Below are 22,661 nucleotides of genomic sequence, written 5' to 3' on the forward strand. Positions count from 1 at the left end.
CAAGGTATTTTGTATGCAAAAAGGCATTTTGGCGTACAAAAAATTATCGGCGGTCTACCCCTCGGCAAGCACTGATCAATGACGTTAAAATACGACTAGAAGACATCGTCACTGTAACATTAAGTGGTAACGTTCTATAACGTCGCCTATGACTATAATATTTTCAGTACAAATTACATTAATAGGGAACGTCCTAATATGTTTTATAACGATATATACTCATCAACGTTTTATTACGAACCAATTTACATCACTGTTGATGTGACATTCGGACGTTCAGTTAACGTTTAATATAACGTCATATGTCATTTTGCCACGTAATTTTGCTAACTGGGATATGTACAGCCATAAGGTTAAACTGCTTACGTAATCCATCTGAAGTCAATCGTTTCCTAATGGAAAAATTTAACAATAACCACTAAATGACACCACCTAGAGAAATCTTATGCGAATTGACACATGGGATGCATTGATGCTCATGTCTGAATAAACCTCGATGTAACGTCAATTAACAAAGCCACTACATAAATTTGATCGACATCGACACATTCCACAAACGACACGCATAACGTCGAAGCAATTTACATGAACACGCTTTCAATAAGCCTTTAGTTCACTTTTCCTGTACGCTTGCATATAAATTCTCGTATTTGTACAGCAAACCATAAATAGACAACTATCGTGTTATGTATTATGCATTGTTAGATCTAATATAGCCCGTATATTGGAGACACGTTGCGGCGTTACTTATTTATGAAAAAGGCACTACGGTGTAGCTGAAATATCTACATAGTTGGAAAGCGGTTTGTGTTTTCGTAATGAGCCTTCATTTATTCAGGTCTGGATAAATAGTTCCGACCCGACTAGCTCGCCGAATACATAAACGCCATTATTTAATATGGCATATGGCAGTTTTATAGTGACAAAAGAGACGGATATGTAAACGAGATTATAGCTTTCGTCAATATTAAATAAAAGCTGTAAGCTGTAGTGATGTGCGAGAAGGCTAACGCTTGATTGCACTCCAGGAGGTGATGTTAGATAATAAAGGATAATCTAGGTTGGAGCTTCGAAGTTGCAAATTAATCTGCTCTAATAATATGCTGACGTTTTTAAATTTAATTAACCTACTTTGTTGATCAAGGTTTAACGATTTATGTTTTCTGGATATTGGATAATTCAGATAACGTCCAGGAGAGACCCTCCTGGGCATTTTTTTAATATGAAACTTATTTCTTTTATTTCGCAATCAATATTGTTGTCAAAGTCCAACAATTTATGAACCAATGCCAGATGTGTCCCAAGAGCAATTTTATTTACAACCCATCAAACGTAAATTTACTAAAAACCATTTTTTAGAGTTCCGCAATATTCCTTTCAAAGCGTAGCAAGTTCTAACTTTTTTAAAGAACACAGTTATTTTTTACCCAAAACGGTCACTTTTGCGCATGTGATGCAATAAAACTTATCCGTTAATTCACCGTTTCATATGAAAAATATGATCCCTTTCAGTCCTCTTTGTTTAAGCTTACTCGAGATTGCCCATTTAGACGGGGTGTAGGAAACCGAATTTTGGACTATAAAATCAAGCTGCGATTCGAAACAAACACTTTTTTTTTCTGACTGTACCAAATTTTGGAGTATTTTTTCCAAGTTATTGGATAGGAAATTTAACGAGGATTCTAAAAATGTGCTTAAAACAGTCATTTTCTTACTCCAAGTGGCTTTTACCACAGATTTTGTCCTTGACAGTCCTTTCAAACTGTGTTTCTGGCAGTTCAAAGTTTGACACCGCTTTTCTACCTGACTGTAACAAATTTTGTAGTGTTTTTTTCAGGTTATTAGATAGGAAATTTAATGAAGATTCTAAAATGTGCTTAAAACAGTCATTATCTTAGTCCAAGTGGGTTTTATCAGAGGTTTTGTTCTTGACTGTCCATTCGAACTGTGTTTCTGGCAGTTCAAATTTTGACACCGCATTTCTACCTGATTGTACCAAATTTTGTAGCATTTTTTCAGGTTATTAGATAGGAAATTTAATGAGGATTCCAAAACTGTGCTTAAAACAGTCATTTTCTTACTCTAAGTGGACTGTCCTTTCAAACTGTGTTTCTGGCAGTTCAAACTTTGACCCCGCTTTTCTACCTGACTGTACCAAATTGTGTAGTGTTTTTTTTCAGGTTATTAGATAGGAAATTTAATAAAGATTCTAAAAATTTGCTTAAAACAGTTATTTTCTTGCTTCAAGTGGGTTTTACCAGAGATTTTGTCGACTGTCCTCTCAAAATGTATTTCTGGCAGTTCAAATTTTGACACCGCTTTTCTACATGGCTGTACCAAATTTTGTAGTATTTTTCCAGATTATTGGATAGGAAATTTAATAAGGATTCCAAAAATGTGCTTAAAACAGTTATTTTCTTACTCCAAGTGGATGTTATCAGAAATTTTGTCCTTGACTGTCCTTTGAAACTGTTTCTGGCTGTTCAAACTTTGACACCGCTTTTCTACCTGACTGTACCAAATTTTGTAGTGTTTTTTCAGGTTATTAAATAGGAAATTTAATGAGGATTCTAAAAATGTGCTTAACACAGTCATCTTCTTACTCCAAGTGGGTTTTACCAGAGATTTTGTCCTTTCAAACTGTATTTCTGGCAATTTAAACTTTGACACCGCTTTTCTCTCTGACTATACCAAATTTTGTAGTACTTTTTCCAGGTTATTGGATAGGAAATTTAATGAGGATTCTAAAAATGTGCTTAAAACAGTCATTTTCTTACTCCAAGTGGGTTTTACCAGCGATTTGTCCTTGACTGTCCTTTCAAACTGTGTTTCTTTCAGTTCAAATTTTGACACCGCTTTTCTACCTGACTGTACCAAATTTTGTAGTGTTTTTTGCAGATTGTTATATGGGAAATATAATTGTTCTAAAAATGTGCTTAAAATAGTCATTTTTTTACTCCAAGTGACTCCAAACCCTACAAAAACCAGAGTTTTCTTGCAGTATATTTGATAGAAAATGTGTTTCTGAGATTTATGACAGAAGTCACGTGACTGTCTAGCTAAATTAATATCTAAAATCAGGTGATATCTGTCACTAATATCAAAAGTACGGATGATACAAATTTTTAGCAATTATTAAAAAAACATCCTGTATAATAATGTAAACAGAAATTTGTTTTCCTTATATAAAATTTTGACTTGGCAACACTGGTGGCAATCAGTTTTCACGAAGCATCAAGCTAAACCGTTCTGCCGAAAAAATATTTTGTATCATCATTCTCGTCTCATCTTCTACAGAGACTCGTTAGTATTCGATCCCACAACTCAATCCAATAATTCCAACAATAACATATTTCGAATAAATTAATCAAGCTTCTGGCATCGCAATTTCCGTCTCCGTGTATAATTAATCGCATTGTACGAATTCCCTTTGCAATAATATTAAACTCGACATGACACATATGTGAGATTTCATTAATTTTGAGTTAATGATAATGTAATTGATAAAACACTAACAACTTTATTTACAAAGAAATCACTTTGGAAACCAAACTGGTTGCATGATAAAGACACAAAAAGAATGATTTTTAAGCAATTTTCCTGCAAGCACGTAAATGCGCATCGTGAACGCGAAAATCCCATAAACAGGCAAGTAAGTCTTGAAATCGTGGACAAAACCAGACTCCCAATGAAAAAAAGTAAAGTGCAGATTCATGCCGAGTTTCACGATATATTATTTCGAAAAACAATGCCTTATTCAGTACTCTATATTCAATTAGCTCGGTCGGCGTTTAAAATTGTGCGACTTTCAAATTTATTGTCTTGCCTATTAAACCGCCTTGTTTATTGCTGCGTTGAAACAAATACCCTGGCGTACATTTTTTTGTCGCAAACTATTGTCCGTACAAAGCAAAAATCCATATAAGAATCGCTTAATGCCTGCAAGACACTTTTGAAATTTTTAAAATAATTTATATTCCTCGTGCATCTCTCAATAAACCTCCAGACTTATTTTCTCATTGAAGTTTATTTACAGTGGCTGTCAACTGCAAGGACACCAAGATCGCGGTATCGGTAAGGACTAACAGGCCGTTCAATGGCAGAATCTACGCCTTGGGTCGATCCGAAACTTGTAACGTTGATGTTATCAACAGTGACCTTTTCCGATTGGATCTCACCATGACGGGACAGGACTGCAATACTCAGTCAGTGGTGAGTGTACCAGTATATCACAATACAGATTTTTCGTTTTGATATGGGAATGTATAAGAGTAGTACCATTGTTGGTCGATTTATGATAGACAGTCTGAGTGAGGAGATGTTTGCGAAAGAAACGACATCGTGAGAACGTTACGATTTTTTGAAGGAATAATTCCAAGCTCAGCACTTTATCTAATGAAATCTGATGCTAAAAAGAATTGTTGTTCATAATGGAAAAACCAAATTCATGTTTTCGTATTAGTTTAGACCACAAGTTAAGAGTAACCATGGACGTTTTCTAGAAATTGTATTAAGGAGAAAATGAGCAATGGTATGACCCGACGTTGTCAAATAACCTGATGCTGGATAGTTGTTCCTCTCTTTAAGTATGAAAACCATAACACAAAACGTGTTTTATTAAAGGTTTTTAGTTATAAACAGTATTTTTAACCGTCTAGAACAATATAGCAGAGCTAGCACTAACAACGCAATGTTTTTTGTCTTCTCCATATTTGAGACTAAATTGAGGCGAGCGGTGGCTGCTTTTTGTGACTTGGGAAAAGCTTTCGACTGTCATCATGTTTTGTCATCAGTTGAAGATGCGTATGGAGTTATAGAGTAGGTATGAGGTCATCATCGCTCAGCCCTTTGCATCCACTGCTGGATATAGTTCACCCCCAATATCTTCCACTACCCCCTATCTTGAACGCTCTGCCTCCAATTGCTTTCCATCTTCCTAACATCGCGTGGGCGATCTTCCTCTGCTTCCTCTATCGGCTCTCGGTTGTCTTTTGAGCCATCTCCTCGTCCACCTACCATCCGTTATTCGAGCAACATGTCCTGCCCAGTTCCATTTAAAACTATAGTGATTCGTGATATAACATAAGAATTTATCTCCATTTTTCGTTGGGTTATTCTCAGCTTCCTGGCAGACGCGGTAGTTAGGGTTAAGGTTTCCACAGTGGAGGTCAACAACGGCAAGACGGTTTGCTCTAAATACATCATTTAGTCCATAGACAGCCCACGAAAGTGTAATTCTTCTCTTCAGTTCACAGGTTTGTCACCAGGTATATGTAGCTATTCACAAATTCTACCTCTTGTCCACCAAAAGCCAAACTTTCACTAGAAACAGGTTTCTCATGCATTTCGTTTTTAAAAAGCTGATTTTTAAACCAATCTCAGAGCATAGGAAGCTTTAGTTCCTGTAGCATCTTCAGGTTGTCTGGCTAGTATTATATCGTCTGCAAAGAATAGATTTGTTAGGTGATAACAATCAACAAGTTTATACCCTTCTCTTCACAGTGCAGATTTTTGAAGGCATACTCCAGGACGGTGATGAAGAGTTTCGGTGACTTTGTGTCTTACTCACGTCTTTTCCGATAGGGATTGTGTTGGTGTTTTCGTGCAATTTGGTAGGCTAGTGTATCGATACACGGTACTTTTATAATAAAGATATCACGACTGCATCCCTTTCGAACGTGCCAAAGGCTTTCTAAAAATCCACAAAGGCAAGAAGGAGTGGTTTGTTGTATTCGCAGTAATTTTTCCCGAAACCAGCACAAAATCCCAGCTGTCCCTTCGGTCGGCAGAAATCCAGTCAATAAAGGTCATTATTGTCAAGCCTTGAAGTTATAATTTTCGTGAATAGCAAAGATCGCTTAGCGATTGGCGTATAATTCTCTAGTTCAGCCATATTCCCTTTTCTATAGAGCAATATTAATAGCGTTATACCACTTGTCTGATATGGTGTATGGTCAGAAAGGCACATATTAAGGAAGGTTTCGATCTTCTGTAATAAGGACTAAATCTTCATTGCGTCAATACCAAACCATCTTCACCAGGAGCTTTGTTGATTTCTGCCTTTCTTAGCTGTTAGTTCATTGATCTCCTCTTACACCTGGTTATCAATTTTCTTCATAGATATTGTTATCTCTGTCTCTATATTTGAGATATTGTTGGCTTCCTTTTCACTCTTAAATAGTATCTGATAGAAATCCTCAACTATTCTCAGACGCTCCTTTCTTTTTGTTGTAATTTGTCCATGTTGTAAAAGATCAACATGGATCATCTTTTATCATTTCTTTTAGCTTGTCTTAGCTTTTCTTCTTCCTGTAACTTGGGACAGTATCTACTTTGGCTTTCCAAATTGGCATCGGTTATTTGATCATTCAAGCTGTTTATGGTTTCTTCTGGTCCACATCGATTTAGTTGTTCTGAAATACAATATTTTTGAAACTCTCTACATCTGATAGATTTTTCCATACTTCTTCCTTTCGACCCGAATTTTCCTAGTATATTCCTGTATCATTTATTATAGTATGAGGTCGTTTTCAAACAAACAATTCTAAAAAGTCAATCTATATTGAGTGTGAGGAGATATGATACCATTCCAATTCATAGGACTTATTACTACAGTAGTGATGATGTGGTTGACAAATTAAACAGATTGCTTAGCCTGTAGGTGGATTTTGAATTGACATTTGAGCAGCCCTTATAAAGCAGTTGACATCTCGCTATTAATAAATGTTGCAAGTAATTGGTGGCCAGTTTAAGTTAGATGTCTGATGTCTCTAGAAAAGCATATTTTGCTAGTCGGATCACTTGAAATAAGCAGTATTTTTTTGGGGTTTGTGCTCTGCTGGTTTGTTCACGATTTTGGACGTCACAGAAGTCAGTTTTTGGTTCACATACAAAAAACGCAAGTTTAATGCCACTGTTAGACACTCTTAGACAGTTTACATTTTTGGAGTAAAACTTCTCTTATAGAAAACTTCCATTATAGCTCAGTCAAAACTCGTGCAGTAAACAGTAAATACTTAGTAAATTTTTTTTTCCAGGTTGGAGTCTACAGCAATACCATTGTTCTACAACATCATAGTGTGGTGATGACCAAAGCTGACAAAATCTACAAAGTGAAATGTACCTACGACATGTCATCGAAAAATGTTTCTTATGGAATGACCCCAGTCAGGTAATGTTTCTTAATTAGTTAAAATATTAGTAATTGCCTTTTTGTACACATTATAAAGTGGTAACAACTTAAAAAAAATAATGGCTCAAACAAAAAAACTAAAAGTATAATAAACAGGTTTATGTAGAACACCTGTAATAAATTTCAACAATGGTAAAACTTTCTAAATAAACTTTGCATATTTATCAAAGTTGAAAAGCGCCATAATATGTATAAAAAGCCACTATGTTGATTAAACTTTCCACCTGGCCACAAAATAGCATAAAATTGGCTACTATTAAGCTTTGGCGAAAATTTCATCTCCAAAGTTTGTCGCGCTTTCGGATTTTATGAGTTAATCTATTTAGGTATTTTATCGTTGTTAATTACCAATTAAGTCTTCATCTCTTCTCTAAACGGTCTGATTAAAGTTTTTAATTGTTATTTATTAGTTACTTGATTTTCAGTACAAAATACATAATACGTATATTTATAGTTTTGAATCGTATTATGTACATCACTTCATCAGATATTTATAAGCACAGAAAAGATCAATTAAAAAAAATAAATTACTGGTATTCAACATTTTAGGAAGAAGAACAAACTAACAATATAATAAAGTTTTCATAAAATCAGAAACGTACAGTATACGGATATTTATTATTCTAAAGCTAAACTAAAACAATCTTCATAAATAAACTTGTTCTTTGTGACAAGAAAACTAATATAATATGTTGCATTAACAGAGATCCCGAAGCTATCAGCATCACTTCTGCACCTGAAGCTCCCCCACCAAGGATCCGTATCTTGGATGCCAGACTTAGAGACGTTGAAACCGTCAGAATTGGAGACAAACTTACTTTCAGAATTGAAATTCCTGAAGACAGTAAGTTTTTTTAAAATCATCAACACACCAAGTACTAATGCACTTTTGCAGCTCCTTACGGCATTTTTGCCCGAAGCTGTGTAGCAATGGCTAAGGATGCTAAAAGCACTTTCCAGATTATTGACGATGATGGTTGTCCAGTCGACCCAACTATTTTCCCAGCTTTCACTCCCGATGGAAACGCACTTCAATCCGTTTATGAAGCTTTCAGATTCACCGAATCATACGGAGTGATCTTCCAGTGCAATGTTAAATATTGTTTGGGACCTTGCGATCCGGTAAGTGTTTTAACTTTTCCAAAGTTGGAAAAATGGTACAGGTTTTACTATGCAGGCTGTATGCGAATGGGGAAGGGACTCAATTGAATCATGGGGAAGGAAGAGGAGAAGCGTTCAAAATCAAACTGACGACGAGAAAGAGGAAGACAATATGACATTGAGTCAGGAGATTTTAGTTTTGGACTTGGGAGATGAGAAACAGTCTGACTTTTTGAAGAGTGATCCCTTCAGTGCAGACTTTGGAAAAGGTATTTTTCCTAGTTTTCTTGCTTTACCATTCAAAAAACTAATAAAATAAAATTTCAGACAAAACAGTGACCATCATAGAGCCTTGCCCTACAAAAACATCAGTGTTAGCTCTTGGAGTGACTTGCGCTTTGCTGGTTTTGCTGTACATTACCACACTCTTCTGTTACTACATGAAAAAATGGCTGACCCCCAGTAAACATTTGGCCTAAACCCAGTCAAACCCCACTTAGCCAAGCTTCCCAAGACTATACTTATAATAATAATTACTATTTACACGTCCTTGGTAATAAATTGTTTGCTAGTTTTTTACTTAGGGAAAAGTTAACGCGTAATGTCCAGGTGTTTAGATTAGCACTACTAATAATAACTTTAACTGAACATTTTAGTTTATATCGGGGAAATCTTAAGTTTTGAGGCTGTTTAATGTAAATAACCTTACAGGAAAAAAAATGCGAAAAAACAAAGCACTGCCTCAAAATTTACGAACGTTCAGTTCAAATAGCTCAGTCAAGTGCAATATAATAACCAAGCAGATTGAAGCTATTTTGACTGAAATAGGAAACATTTGAATTTTCCATATCACATTTCACAGCACTTCTTGTTGTGTCTGTACTGACGACAAAAATACCAAATTATTTGCAAATTTAGAAACTAAATAAGAAGTGCGGTGGACTGAACTAATTTTTTAAACTAACACGAAAGCAATATTAAGACAAGCTATAAATAATTATAAGGCATTATGGGTAATCTTATTTAAAAAAAAAGTTTAATTTTAAACTCATTTTGAACTACAAGCATTTTTTCTTTGTTTGGGCACAGGTGAAGGTATCTTTTTGGTGATGGGTCTATTGTTTCTTCTTCAAGAAAATGTGCTATAATTTTTACCGCTGCAAACTATGTGATTTATACAATATTAAGGCCACGCATAATTATAAAGTGTGTAATACTCACTCTAAAAACCATAAAAAAATACCTTGCAACGGTAAAAAAGTTTCCTCCGCGTCGTATTTCTTTAAGTTATTTATGAATTTTTATTTATTATAATATCAACGACACTACTGAATACTATTCGTATAGTTAACGTTTAAGCTTTAGAAATACAATGTATATATACAGTAATATCATTAATACAGATCTGTAGTAAATGATACTCGTATCTATGTAGGTTAAAGGTATTGACTCAGTTTCATACTTTTCTAAATAGCAATAGCATATCGAACAATAAAATATGTACCAAAATGTTGAGTTGTGTTACTTTTGTTACCAATCCCATGTTGAGAACATTTTTTACTAAATGTGGCCAAGAAAAGTGCTGGATATTGTTTAGTTAATAACTCATCAGAACTCACAATGATTGACAAATATTAGCATAATAATGAAAAAAGCCTCAGTAAAAGCAAGAGAATTAATTTGTTTTTATACCTTTGTTCAAACTATTCATTTCCAGCGTAGAGTTAGATATTTTACCTGCTTTTCGCGAGTTCCCAATTAAATTTTGGACAGCAGGCAGTCTGCGACTTGTCTCTTCTTCATGACTTCTCATGCACGTCAACGATTAAAGTGCTTATTAAATAACTCGTTCTCACTAATCTACAAAAACAACTCTCTCTTTAGCTAACATTAAACACATATGAAGCTGAAATACAAAAGTTATCCGGGCTTATAAGCCGTGGTCCAATATGGAATTTCTTCCTGACGTTCTTTTTGAGCAAAGGAGGAAATTTTGCGGTAATACCTGCAAAGCTGCCGGTAGAGGAAATCATTGCAAATGTGGAGAGTGGAATACGGTCGTCGCCAATACATACCTCAGAGCACATAAGAGCAGAAACGTCACGGATTCTGCAGCGAGCAAAGCCCCCGAAAAGCAATCTCACTTTTGGAGAAAGAACAGCTCTTAAAACACTCAATCAAGACAAAGAGATCCTCGTTTTACCTGCTGATAAAGGAAATGCAACAGTGATCATATCAACAACTGACTACGAAAGGAACATCCCATAACCTACAAGAAGTTGCCACATGATCCAACAGCTCAAATACTTAGGACCACAAACCAAATTATTGAAGATTCCACGACTGTCGCTGCTGAAGATATCTCGAAACTCAACAAGTCAGAGGCCCTTCCACCCAGACTTTATGGTTTAGCTAAAATACACAAGCCGGATGTACCTCTGAGACCCATCGTTAGTGCTATAGGAGGCCCTACGTATGAGATAGCAAAGTACCTTACAACACTCCGTCAACCAAAAATAGGAAAAACGGACAAATTGCATGCTTTAACTTTGTCTCCAGGTGACGTCCTTGTGAGTTTTGATGTTGTTTCTTAATTTGTTTCTTAAATTCATACATATAAATTCTATGGTACCCATGAAAACGGCTATGGAGCAGATAGAACAAGATTTTCCACTGGACATCGCCAAATTGTTCAAACACTGCCTAACCACCACTTACTTCCAATGGCAGGGTGAATTTTTCGAACAGAATGATGGTGTAGCAATGGGCAGTCCTCTCAATCCGGTATTAGCAAACTATTTTATGGAAACATTCGACGTAAATGCCCTGGACACCGCTCCAAAGAAACCAAAGTTGTGGTTTCGATACCCTTGCAGTTTGGAGCCACGGTGAAGACGAACTGCAGCGATTACGCGTAAATCCAAGAATTCAATTTTCACGGTTTTAATAAATATGATACCACTCACATATTTTTTTATTGAAAAATTCACTTAAAAAATATTAATATCAATTAAACTCATAATCTTCCATCATGCTCAGTCTATGTTGCGTTAATATAGCTACATCAACCATAGCCTCAGACAGTAACAATTCATGGACAGCATATTTTAATGACTCCTCATAAGCAAATATGATGCTAGTGTCGTAAAGCATCATAAAACTTTGTGCTAGAGCTAAAATGCAGTTTCGCACTCTTGCCATCGCTTCTCTAACTTCCTTGGGAATAACCTAGCATACCAAGATAATGACAAATGTTTATAAAGTTCAATCAGTGGTTAAAAAGTACCTCTTCTAGATTTTGAACAAATCCTCCTTCATTACCCTCAGAAGTGGTGGTATGTGGACTAATCCATATATATCCATTATTACCTAAGATCAAACTTACTCCAAAGGGCAAGTTGTGGAAATGTATTTTGCACTTTTTAACTAAGGACGGAAAAACTTTTACCAAAACACCCTGGCTCAACTAAAGTTAAGAATTTGATAAATACTCAAATTTTGAGAATAACAGAAAATGTCACCTTTCCGTACTTTAAGCTTCTAGTGTGTAGAGAAAGTGTACCATCAGTAAATACACTTTGAACTTCAGCACTTATCAAATCACCTTCCTGAAGGTATTGACGCATCATGTGTTGATCTTCCACGGATCTACGTCTCTATTTAAATATCCCAATTTTATAAATAAAAAACTAACTGTTCCCAAGTAAACATACCAATTCACCCCCTGGTAAGTTTACTGATGACAACAACAAAGCGGAATCAAGTCGCGAATTGGTGTCAACCTTCCATCTTTTTTGTTGCACTTCCATAATCCTACCAACCAAAACCTCTCCAACTTGACCATTGTATCGACTTTTTAATGGACGAACTGAAATCAGTTTATTTACTTGTTCCTTTACTCCAGCCACGGACGCTTTAAGATCGCCGTTTTCTTCATAAGTGCCATGACCTCTAACAAATATAAAGTCATGGATGAGAAATTTATTTAAAAATAAGATAATCAAAAAAATGTTTATAGCTTAGAATAATACCAAAACCTATAACAAGTTCAAATCACTATTTAAAATCTGGAAAAATTTGGAAATAACTATAAAATGAAATCTGCAAATTAAAACAAACTTTGATACCTATTATTAACTTAATAGTATGCAAGTAATTTCTAAAAGTGTAAAGCATTAGCCTCCAATCAGTCAGCTAAAATCGTTAGCGTTTGATGTGGAGGTGGCTTTAATTTGGTAAAAAAAAAATAGTAAACCTTGCAACTAAAATCTGAAAATGTGTATAAGAGCAGAATTCTAATTAGGAAGAAGTTTGACAGTTGTCAGTCTTGTAACCGGACCCGTCAATCACTCCTTAAACTTGTGAAACAATGGAACATCCTGCAAGTAGGAATAATAATGTATCTCGTTTTTTGTCTGAAATTCAGTATTTAAGTACAAACACACATAAAATAGTCTTTCAATATATTTCTGTAACAGATGCTGTCAGTCACACCGGTAAGAAAAGCAATTGCAAACTCCACTTCATGTATCACATTTCATGTGTGAGTTTTATTTATATTACATAGGTAATGAGTGACTCTAAACCAATTTTAATAAAAAATATAAGTAAGTACATACCGTAATTCCAAAATTAGGCAAAGTTTATGTTTTATGTCAAAATTGGCTTTAGCTGAGCAAAAAATGATTTAAATCAGTATTTATTAATTATAAAACCTATGTTTGTAGTTGTTTTCTTGATATTAACTAGTCTAGTGTTTATACACCAATTATACACTTCAAATTTCATATTTCCACTTTGGCAAATCAATTATTTAGTAACATTTGTCCTGAACTAATTAGAAGAAATTTTGTATGTAGTGATAATTAGAGGTAAAGTTTTATTTACTGGCTAAAATACACATCAAATAAATAAGTATAATTAAGTCTCCAGAAGAATTTTAGACATAAAATGTTTAACAAAGAATAATTGTTTTTATTTTTTCCCATAAGCCCAAGGTTGTACCATACATTTTTAGTGATTGCATTGTATGTTTTTCCCACAAATACCTGTGCAATTAAGGATATAGATTACTTATTCCCACAAATCAAAATGTATGAAAATTAAAGAAAATCCTTAGAAATCATTGAAAAAAATACAATAAACTCTTTTTAATTGATACCTAGAGGAAGATGAAGACAACTGTTTTTTTGAGGAATCTTATTTCACCTAAAACTTAAACAAGTAATTATTCATGTTCATTTGTTAATTTTCAAGTATTGTAGTTATTGTACCAAGTAGGTACCTCCACTTAATTATTGTTAATGTGAAAAGCACCATGTATAAAATAAGCTTGATAACACTCAATGAAAAAAAATTTTTTGATATATTCCACATAGTTTGCAGTAAAATTTTATTATAAAGGGTGCGGCAGGAAAACTTGCTGATTTGAAAGGTCAATAAAAGAATTTTTTTTAATTATCCTTATAATTCTTTTTTTATCCTATTGTACACATCTTAAATTTATGTTTTCAGTGATTTTAAAAATGACATCAGACAAATGGATATCCAGGGGAATGTTTTAAAAGGCTTGAGGAATGTTGTCCAGGTGATCCCTCGTTGTGGTTTGTCATTGTAAACAATAGATTTGAGACATCCCCATAAAAAGAACTCCCAGGAAAACAGGGCTATGGTATGTCACCCCATGTGTACAATAGGATAAAAAAAGAATTATAAGGATAATTAAAAAACTTTTTCTTTTATTGACCTTTCAAATCAGCAAGTTTCCCTGCCTCACCCTGTAAATGAATCTCCAAATGAGTTAAAGAGTAGTTGTAGTTTTTTGATATTTTTAAGGAAAATTTTATGTCAAAACTTTAATATTTATTTAGGTACTAGTTTGTAGATTACTTTTAAATAAAATTACTTATTAACACAGGTTCTATTACATGGCAATGAAATACTAATAGTTAGGTAAATGTGATCCTCACATAAGTAATATGAAAACATACCTTACAAAGTTGGTGTCAGCTGCTTTAATTACTTCTTCACCGGGCGTAAATATTCTGTGAAATTTATTAGTGGAGGGTAACGGTCGGACTCTGTTGGAGACTGAGGCACTTCTGATATTAATTTTCTGAGACATTTTTGTTTACAATAAACACCATACACACACTTTTTTATAGGTTATATTTTGGTTGGCACTATTGTCAAATGTCAAAATGTACTTAGAAGACAGTAGAATGACATAGGTCAGCATGTCAACCAACTGTGTTGGATGATGGTTAGGCAACTGTACGCACAAAAATTTTATTACAGGTTTTTATTATTCTTTTTCGTGGTGACTTATGATTAATAAACATTTTCAAACCATAAAAAAATTACTAGTTAGAGAGAGTTAGTTAATTAGTTAAATGGGTTGTATTCTAAGCGCCTTCATTCTTAACCTCATAATCTGCTGATCGTATGTATAAAAGGTTGCCTACCTAGTTTCCATTTTCTATAGAGGTAACAAATTATATTAGTTTAACAAAATCAGTACATGGTATAGGTTTATGGACACAGCTGTGAAGGAAAAAAATAAATAAAACAAAAAGTCAAAATTTTAATTGAAGTTTGCAATCAAATTCTAATTTTCCTTTTTAATTTCCAAATTACTGTGATATTTTCTGTTTAAAACCTATAAAAATGTTGTGCCTGAGAAATAAAATATTCTCATTAAACTGCTTAAGTAAGTTTCTGGTTTAAATAATAATTATTGTGAAAAACAACATTTGAATTTCAGGTTACTCAAATAGTTACTGTACAAAAGCTGTAGAAAACATAGTAAAAGGCATTTGTGATCTAAATGCTAAAAAACCTCTGGGACAACCAGGTCCACACACTCATCCTCATCTAATTGGTGAAAATGAGGTTACACCTTTTATAAAGAAAGATGAATATCAGTGTCGAAGGCAGAGATTGGTTGAGGCAATTGTTGAACATTCTCGAAAGTGTAATTCACAGGCTCAAAGCCACATGGTAAATACATATTTAATATACAGTTTTGTTCAACTTGCTTAGTTCAAAGAAGACCAAAAACAAAAGTCCATATTAATCATATTTTAAGCCACAAGTGCTTTCATTTTTGCATTTGTCTAAATAGTGGAAACCTCTATACAAACTATATTTATATGCATAGAGTGGGGTTTGGGTACCTTCATAATATTATGAAGTAGTATGTGACTGAAATTTAATACAACTTTACCTAACTAGTATATTAATAAAAATTAGACACCAATTTTTCACAAAGGCATGTGAAAAATTAGCTAATATGTAGCAGTAAGTTTCCTTCTATTAGGATTCTCTATTTCTTTGAAAATGATACATAAGGTACATAAGTAAGTAGGGACAATAAAATGACTAAATCAAATAATTGTTGGTGCTCTTTAACATTTAAAATTGATCACAGAAGGAGAGACCATGAGACTCATTAACTGCTTTAGGTGTTTGTATTTTCAAAATGTACCAGTTCCCTCAAATGCAGAAAAAGTATCAAAGTTATATTTTTTCAAATCAAATACCTATTATTTTATTTGATTTTCATAATCTACCTTGAAAATAAAAGGTAATTGAGGTTTGGTAGGTCTAAACTTTCTAATATTTGTTATTTTGTAAAAATTTAGAACAAATTTTAAGGTTTAATCACTCCACCTCTGTTTGATTTTTATTAATAAAAATTGGCTTGGGAACTGCTAAATGATCAAGTTTTAGGATCCTTGAGTGAGAACTTGTCTAGCTCATACAGGATGTCTCAAAATTTGTACCCAATAATTGCAACCTTTAAACTTGAATAACTTGTCAAAATCCAATTGAACACCACCTATTTTATGGTTAAAGTAGATGCAAAATTTAATTATCTATCGAAACATATTGAGGTCTCCTATGGTTAACTGTTTGCGTTTTCTCGGAAAGTCAACATTTTTCGAACTCGCACCGATTTTGAGTGATTTTTGATACCCTTGAGAAATTACCACAGATTCAAACTGTTTTAAATGACAGCTTAAATAGCGAATTAGCGAAATTTTTAGGAGTATATACATTAAAATACTTAATAATGTTGCTGAAGGATTCAAAAATGGAGTTGGTATGTTTGTGTTTGTAGTCGAATGGTAGCCGTTTTAAACATTTTTATGAATTATTTTTGTAACTTTTATAGCAAATTTACAAAGTATTAAGCCACTATTTTATTCTAAGCTTTACTTAGATTAGAACGATAGATATGTAATTGGAAAAGATACGAAGTACTCTTTGAATGATATCAAAAATCAGTCAGTCAGCTTTAGTTTAAGAAATGTCGATTTTCCAAGAAAACGGTAACAATTAGTATGAAACCTTAATAATTTTCGAAAGATAATTAAATTTTGCATATACTGTAACCATAAAATAGGTGGGGTTTCACTAGAGTTTGACAAGTTTATACTACTTAAAAATTTTAGTTTTTGAGTACATTTGTTGAGACTTCCTATATGAGCTAGACAATTTATGATTTTTGGATCCTGAAACTTAATATTTTATCAGCCCCCAAACCAATTTTGGTCAATAAATCTCAAAGGAAGGTTGAATGTTTAAATATGAATATTTGTTCTACATTTTTACAAATTAAGGAATATCTGAGAAACTGTAAAGTTTAGACCTATCAAACATCAATGAAATTACCTTTTATTTTCAATGTAGATTTTGAAAATGAAGTAATATACTAGGGGTTCCATTTGAAAAAACATGACTTTGATACTTTTTCTGCATTTGGGACAACCGGCACATCTTAAAAATATTTTTAAAAGATACCGCCAATAAGTCTATATGTGTATCAAAACTTTGTTTCAAGGTATGACTTTGAAAGTGAATAGTTTAGTCACAATCTTACAATCTTCCCTGTTGAATAACGTAAATAACCCTGTATAGTGTAACAAGTCCAAAAATATCAAATTTGAGTTGTTGCAGTCATGACATTCTTAATACAACTTTCACCAACCAATTTCAATATTGTAAATATTGAAGTTTAAGAAAGACAGTTCTTCCTTGAGTTCTACCAATAAATATTGTGCTATAGTTCATATTTTTTAAATGCATTGTCTTAAAAATATGAAGTTGAATTTGAATAAGTTTTTTTACATTTTTATTAGGTTGGCATAATATTTAGAAGATCTCTCAGTCCAAAAATGTTGCTAAAATGACTATAGTGCATGCGTCATTACTCAAATGTGATTTAGTGTTATTTAGTTTATCGGTTTACTCAAGAATTTACTTAAAGAGAAGAGGACTTTTACTTTATTACTAATACTAATTAAATTGGGGTTTCTCCAGATTGGAAATAAATGAAACTAATGAAAGTGACTGTTATCAGAATATTCTATTTAGTCAACTTCTTAAGAAGTCTACTGATCTATGATGTTGTGCTTTTCACAGTAAGTCTTGACTTAAATAAAAGCAAAAAACATGAATTGAAATTTATTTATTTACTCCTGAAATGCTGGGATTTCAAATTTTGAAAAGCACAAATTTACATATGTTACCTATACAGTGCGTTTTTTTTAACGCGCAACATAGGATTTTACGTGTTAAATTTTTAAGCCCATGTTAGACCATTTTATTTTGGAACTGCAAGTCTATAGCTTGACGGGTGTGTCTTTAGTACCCTGAAGCTTAAGTAAGTCTACCAATTTGGTCTAAAAAGTGATTAAAAACTGGAAAAAAATCATTTTTTTTCCGAAAAGATTTTATCGTTCCATACTCCCTGTATGCATTGTTGTTCCTTGTTGTTTTTATACTGGCAGGGCAAGTAGCAGGTAAAGTGACATATTTTGACTGCATCACGACCCGACATCTTTTGAACGTCAAACGGGCATTTTATGATTGTTTGGAATACTGTTTGGCTTCAAACGGAGGTCACTTTGAACAATTCACTTATAAGAATACTTCTTTTGTTCTTAACTTTCTTGATATAAAGTTAATGATCACCCTGTTTTACTTTCTACGCCAAATTTTACCTGCTACCTGCCGTGCCAGTATCAAAAACAACAAAGAACAACAATGCATACAGGGAGTATGAAACGATAAAACCTTTTCGAAAAAAGATGATTTTTTGCAAGCTTTTTAACACTTTTTAGGCCGAATTGGTAAACTTACTTAAGCTTCAGAGTACGAAACAGCCACCCGTCAAGTTTTATACTTGTAGTTCCAAAATAACATGGTCTAACATGGGCTTAAAAATTTAACACGTGAAATCCTATGTTGCGCGTTAAAAAAAACGCACTGTATAGTTGATTTACCAATTTTCTCATTATGATTTACCTACGTGTTGTTTCTTCTACTTTTCAGTTGATTATACCATCAACTTCTAAACAGTACATGTCCGATAAAATACCATATGTGTTTCGTCAAAATACTGAGTTCCTCTATTTAACTGGATGCCAGGAACCAGACACTTGTGTAGTTATAACAACCGGAAATTGTACAAGGTAATAATTTTAATTTGTTATTGCAAACCGTTTATATTTTTGTTATATTTTGCGGGATAAAATGTGTAAAATAAAGTATAATTTACCTACATGTCTGTGGATGATCTAACAATATTAACATTTTTAATTGACTGATATTATCTTGTTAAAAGAAGCAATTAAAAACTGATTGAAATATCCATAATAGCGACCACAAAACCACTCTATTTACAAGAGATAAAGATGATCATGCCGAACTATGGGACGGACCTAGAACCCATCCCGAAGATGCTGTTAATTTTTTCGGTGTTGATAACAGTCTACCTATGTGCGATCTACCAAAATTCCTCAATTCTTGTAGAAAATCCTTATCAAATATTAGTTTATGGTAAGTGTGTGGTAGGACCTGCCAAACTCCTACTAATTTGTTTCGCATTGTTTTAAGGTATGACTTTGAAAGTTCTCCTCATAAAGAAGTGCATAGAATAGTATGCGAATATTTAAAAGACTCGTGCAACAAATCGTTTGACTCTCCACGAAGTTTTATACACAAGTTAAGGTTGTACAAAAGTCCGGCCGAGATTGCTTTGATGCAAAAGTCGTGTGACATTGCTTCAAGAGCGATAGCAGAAACCATGGCTTATTCCAGACCAGGAATTGGTTAGTTAAGTTTATATTAAATAGGAGTTGAGTGAATTAAATGCACTGCTTTAGGTGAGAACCAGTTGTTTGCTAAAGTGGACTTTGAGTGTAGAATTAGGGGAGCCGAATTTTTGGCTTATCCCCCAGTTGTTGCTGGCGGAAATCGAGCTACTACAATACATTATATTAATAACAATCAATTAGTTTATGGAAATGAATTGGTGTTAATGGATGCTGGTAAGTTTAATATTTTATTTTATGTTTATTTGTCTATTTACATCTAAAAAGAGGTTTTGAATTCAGTTTATTGTTGGTTCCTACTTGGGGAGTTTGCCACCCATTTGTTGTTGTCTTGCATGCATTCTAACTTATATTTTATACTTGAATCATTTTTGTAATTTATTGTATATTTATCTATGAATACTTTTACACCGGAATGTAGCAATCTTTGTAAAATAGAAGCCTCTAAACACTATCAGAAATCAGAAACCTCCCAAAATTTGTCATAGGACTCTACAAGTGTCCTAAACCAGAAAAAAAATATTTATTACAACCAGAGGCCTCTAAATAGGTATTATCGAAAACCTAAAAATTGAAAGTTAATAAATTCATGAAAACGGCTAGAAGCGTTCAAATACTATCAAAAACTTTCTAAAAATTGTCAGGGGACATTACAAGTGTCGTAAACCTTAGAAAGGTCGTTTAAAATGGCCAGAAAGACTCTAAGTATGCTTTTTGCTGTGCATTGGAACCCTTATGGAGCCAAATAAAAATTTGCCAAAAATGCTATTTTTGACCAAAACTGTAATTTTTTCAGTTTTTGAAAGGTTGTAACTTTTTTATTTGAACTCTGTAATTTGAATTATAGTTTTCACTAAAACGCCATTAGAAAAAGGATAAAAAATACTACAAAATGAGCCAAAACTGGGATCTCTAGCTCCCCACGTTACCGATCTTACAAAAGACTCCTAATATGTCCCCATTCTTTAAATTTTTTTGGAAAATAAAACATTTTAAAATGGTCAGAAAGACTATAAATACTATCGTAAACCTCCCAAAAATTGTCATAGGACTCTACAAGTGTTCTAAACTTTAAAAAAATAGTTTATTACAACCAGAGGTCTCTAAATAGGTACTATCGAAAACTTCCTAAAAATTGTCAGGGGACATTACAAGTGTCGTAAACCTTAGAAAGGTGGATTAAAATGGCCAGAAAGACTCTAGATACTCTCGTCAACCTCCTAAAAATTGTTTAAAATTGTCAGAGTTCTTTACAAATATCCTAAACCTTTAAAATTGTCAGAGGCCTTTCCAATTATCTTAAACCTGAGAAAAATGTTTTCAAATGACCAGAAGAAGAACCCAAACACTATTGAATACCATTTAAAAATTATCAGAGATCTCTACTAAGTGTCCTAAACTTTCGAAAAATCGGTTAAAATGTCCAGAGGCCTCTACAATCGTGCTAACCCTTATAAAAGTCGCTTATGATAACCAGAAGGTTTTAAATACTATTAAAAGCTCCCTAAAAATTGTCAGAGATCTTTACAAGACTTCTTTACCGGAAAATTTGTTTATTTTAGCCAGACGAACTTCTAAATGCTATTGAAAACCTCTTTACACCTACGGAAATCCTAAAAATGTGGGCTCTTTCTACCTTTGACTGACTAGACATATTCTATCTGAAAAATATTTTTTTGTTTAATGTTTTCTGGTATGCACTTTTTTTTATAATTAAATTATGAACTGTTTTTAGTTTACTAGTGTTCTAGTACAGGGGAAACTCGAAACGGGTACTTTTAATAATGATGCATTCTTGCTTTCAAACTTCAATGAGAAATTATGTTTTTATGAGCACGTTTTTTATTGTACGTTGCTAAAAGTTTGTTAATAAATATTTACCTTACAAGTGCGGAAAGTAATATGTTTTCTAATGCCAGTGCATTTGTCGAACTAGGCAAAGAGGGAAATAATAATTAAAAAAGCATTTTTACCGTTTTATTTATAGAAATAGATGTTTCAGTTATTAACTTTGTTCTAGGATGTGAATATCATGGTTACGCTAGCGATATAACTAGAACCTGGCCAGTAAATGGCAAATTTACAGATCCTCAAAGAGTAATATACGAAATAGTGTTAGAAGTCCAAAATGAACTTATTGAATTGTGTAATAAAATGCCAACTTTGGACGCTCTCTTTGAATGCATGTGTTTACTGCTTGGAAAGAAACTACAAAGTTGTGGTCTCATCGGTACCCAGCCTTCTAATAACTATTTAATGAAGGTAATTTTATAAATTATGGAATATTCTTAATCAATGTAGCGATTTAACTAAATAGGCAGCGTATAAATTGTGTCCACATCACGTTTCTCATTATCTGGGTATGGATGTACATGATACCCCATCTGTAAGCCGAAATATTAAAATTCAGCCTGGAATGGTAATCACTGTTGAGCCAGGTATACACTATAAAGCTTGTCGCCCATTAGTCCGTCACGGCACGTTACGGACCGTACCTTCAAAAAGACAGATAGAATCAAAACCATAAAAAGTATATCATATCAGTATACTATGAAAAAAAAACGAATAAAAATAAATTGTTTTTGGTTTTTCGAAAATAATTCAAAAACGAAGCAAAAATTAAATATTTTTAAAACGGTGTTGGATTGCCTATTAAATTCTCTAAAACTTTCCCCATTTAACCTTTGCAGTAGCTCTTACGGGAAGCTTCCTGTATAGAAATCGAATCTTGGACATACTGTATGGCACTGTCCGTTGACGGACAGCAACGGGCCGTGGCGTGACGGACTAATGCGCGACTAGCTTAACACTAATTTATATTAAAAACTTATTCTATGCTGCATATTTTTTAGGTATTTATATAACGGAGAAATCTGGTCTTCCAAAAGAGTATCAGGGCATTGGCGTTCGAATAGAGGACGACGTTTTGATTACTGTGAATGGGCCTGTGGTATTGAGTAGGAAATGTCCGAAAGAAGTCGATGAAATTGAACAAATTGTCTGCGAAGGAATGAGTAAGAGTTGATTGACGCTTCAGCCACTACAAATACAACAGCAATTGAGCTAACAATAGGTAGTAAAAGTAATTCATCTAAATGATTATCCGTGAAGAAAAGTGAATCAATTGAATTTATGTGAGAGGTCACAGGTGCTGTTTTTATATTTTTTGAAGCTTACTTTTTATAAACGGTGCTAATAGTAAAAGTGTTTGTAAATATGTATTTGTTAGAATAAACGTGTTATTTGTT

At 33.4% G+C, this 22,661-nt stretch overlaps 3 protein-coding genes across 3 annotated transcripts in view; 2 read left to right on the plus strand and 1 right to left on the minus strand.

The window, feature by feature from the left end:
* The window catches only part of tyn (trynity), a 106,854-nt gene extending 97,052 nt beyond the window's left edge, over nt 1-9,802 (plus strand). Inside the window, exons 9-14 of the mRNA XM_081972932.1 lie at nt 4,037-4,212; nt 7,038-7,171; nt 7,897-8,036; nt 8,088-8,314; nt 8,370-8,562; nt 8,621-9,802. Coding sequence (XP_081829058.1) covers nt 4,037-4,212; nt 7,038-7,171; nt 7,897-8,036; nt 8,088-8,314; nt 8,370-8,562; nt 8,621-8,772 — 1,022 coding nt within the window. The 3' untranslated portion in view covers nt 8,773-9,802. The remainder of the gene's footprint in view (nt 1-4,036; nt 4,213-7,037; nt 7,172-7,896; nt 8,037-8,087; nt 8,315-8,369; nt 8,563-8,620) is intronic.
* A 1,447-nt stretch (nt 9,803-11,249) lies between these two features.
* Nucleotides 11,250-14,474, minus strand: Rrp4 (exosome complex component Rrp4). Its single transcript, XM_081973233.1, has 5 exons — nt 14,284-14,474; nt 12,007-12,244; nt 11,815-11,949; nt 11,580-11,759; nt 11,250-11,521 (listed from the first exon to the last, which is right to left on the minus strand). Exons 1-5 carry the CDS (start codon nt 14,415-14,417, stop codon nt 11,300-11,302), a joined length of 909 nt encoding a protein of 302 aa, XP_081829359.1. The 5' UTR covers nt 14,418-14,474; the 3' UTR covers nt 11,250-11,299.
* Nucleotides 14,475-14,807: 333 nt separating this feature from the next.
* On the plus strand, nt 14,808-22,661 carry LOC145724796 (xaa-Pro aminopeptidase 3). Its single transcript, XM_081973227.1, has 9 exons — nt 14,808-15,002; nt 15,057-15,292; nt 18,632-18,771; nt 18,959-19,138; nt 19,196-19,410; nt 19,465-19,629; nt 21,434-21,675; nt 21,731-21,851; nt 22,266-22,661. Exons 1-9 carry the CDS (start codon nt 14,960-14,962, stop codon nt 22,436-22,438), a joined length of 1,515 nt encoding a protein of 504 aa, XP_081829353.1. The 5' UTR covers nt 14,808-14,959; the 3' UTR covers nt 22,439-22,661.

This window comes from Ips typographus, linkage group LG2 (genome assembly GCF_016097725.1).
Source record: "Ips typographus isolate SLU linkage group LG2, UJ_Ityp_2.0, whole genome shotgun sequence".
Classification (NCBI taxonomy): Eukaryota; Metazoa; Arthropoda; class Insecta; order Coleoptera; family Curculionidae; genus Ips; species Ips typographus.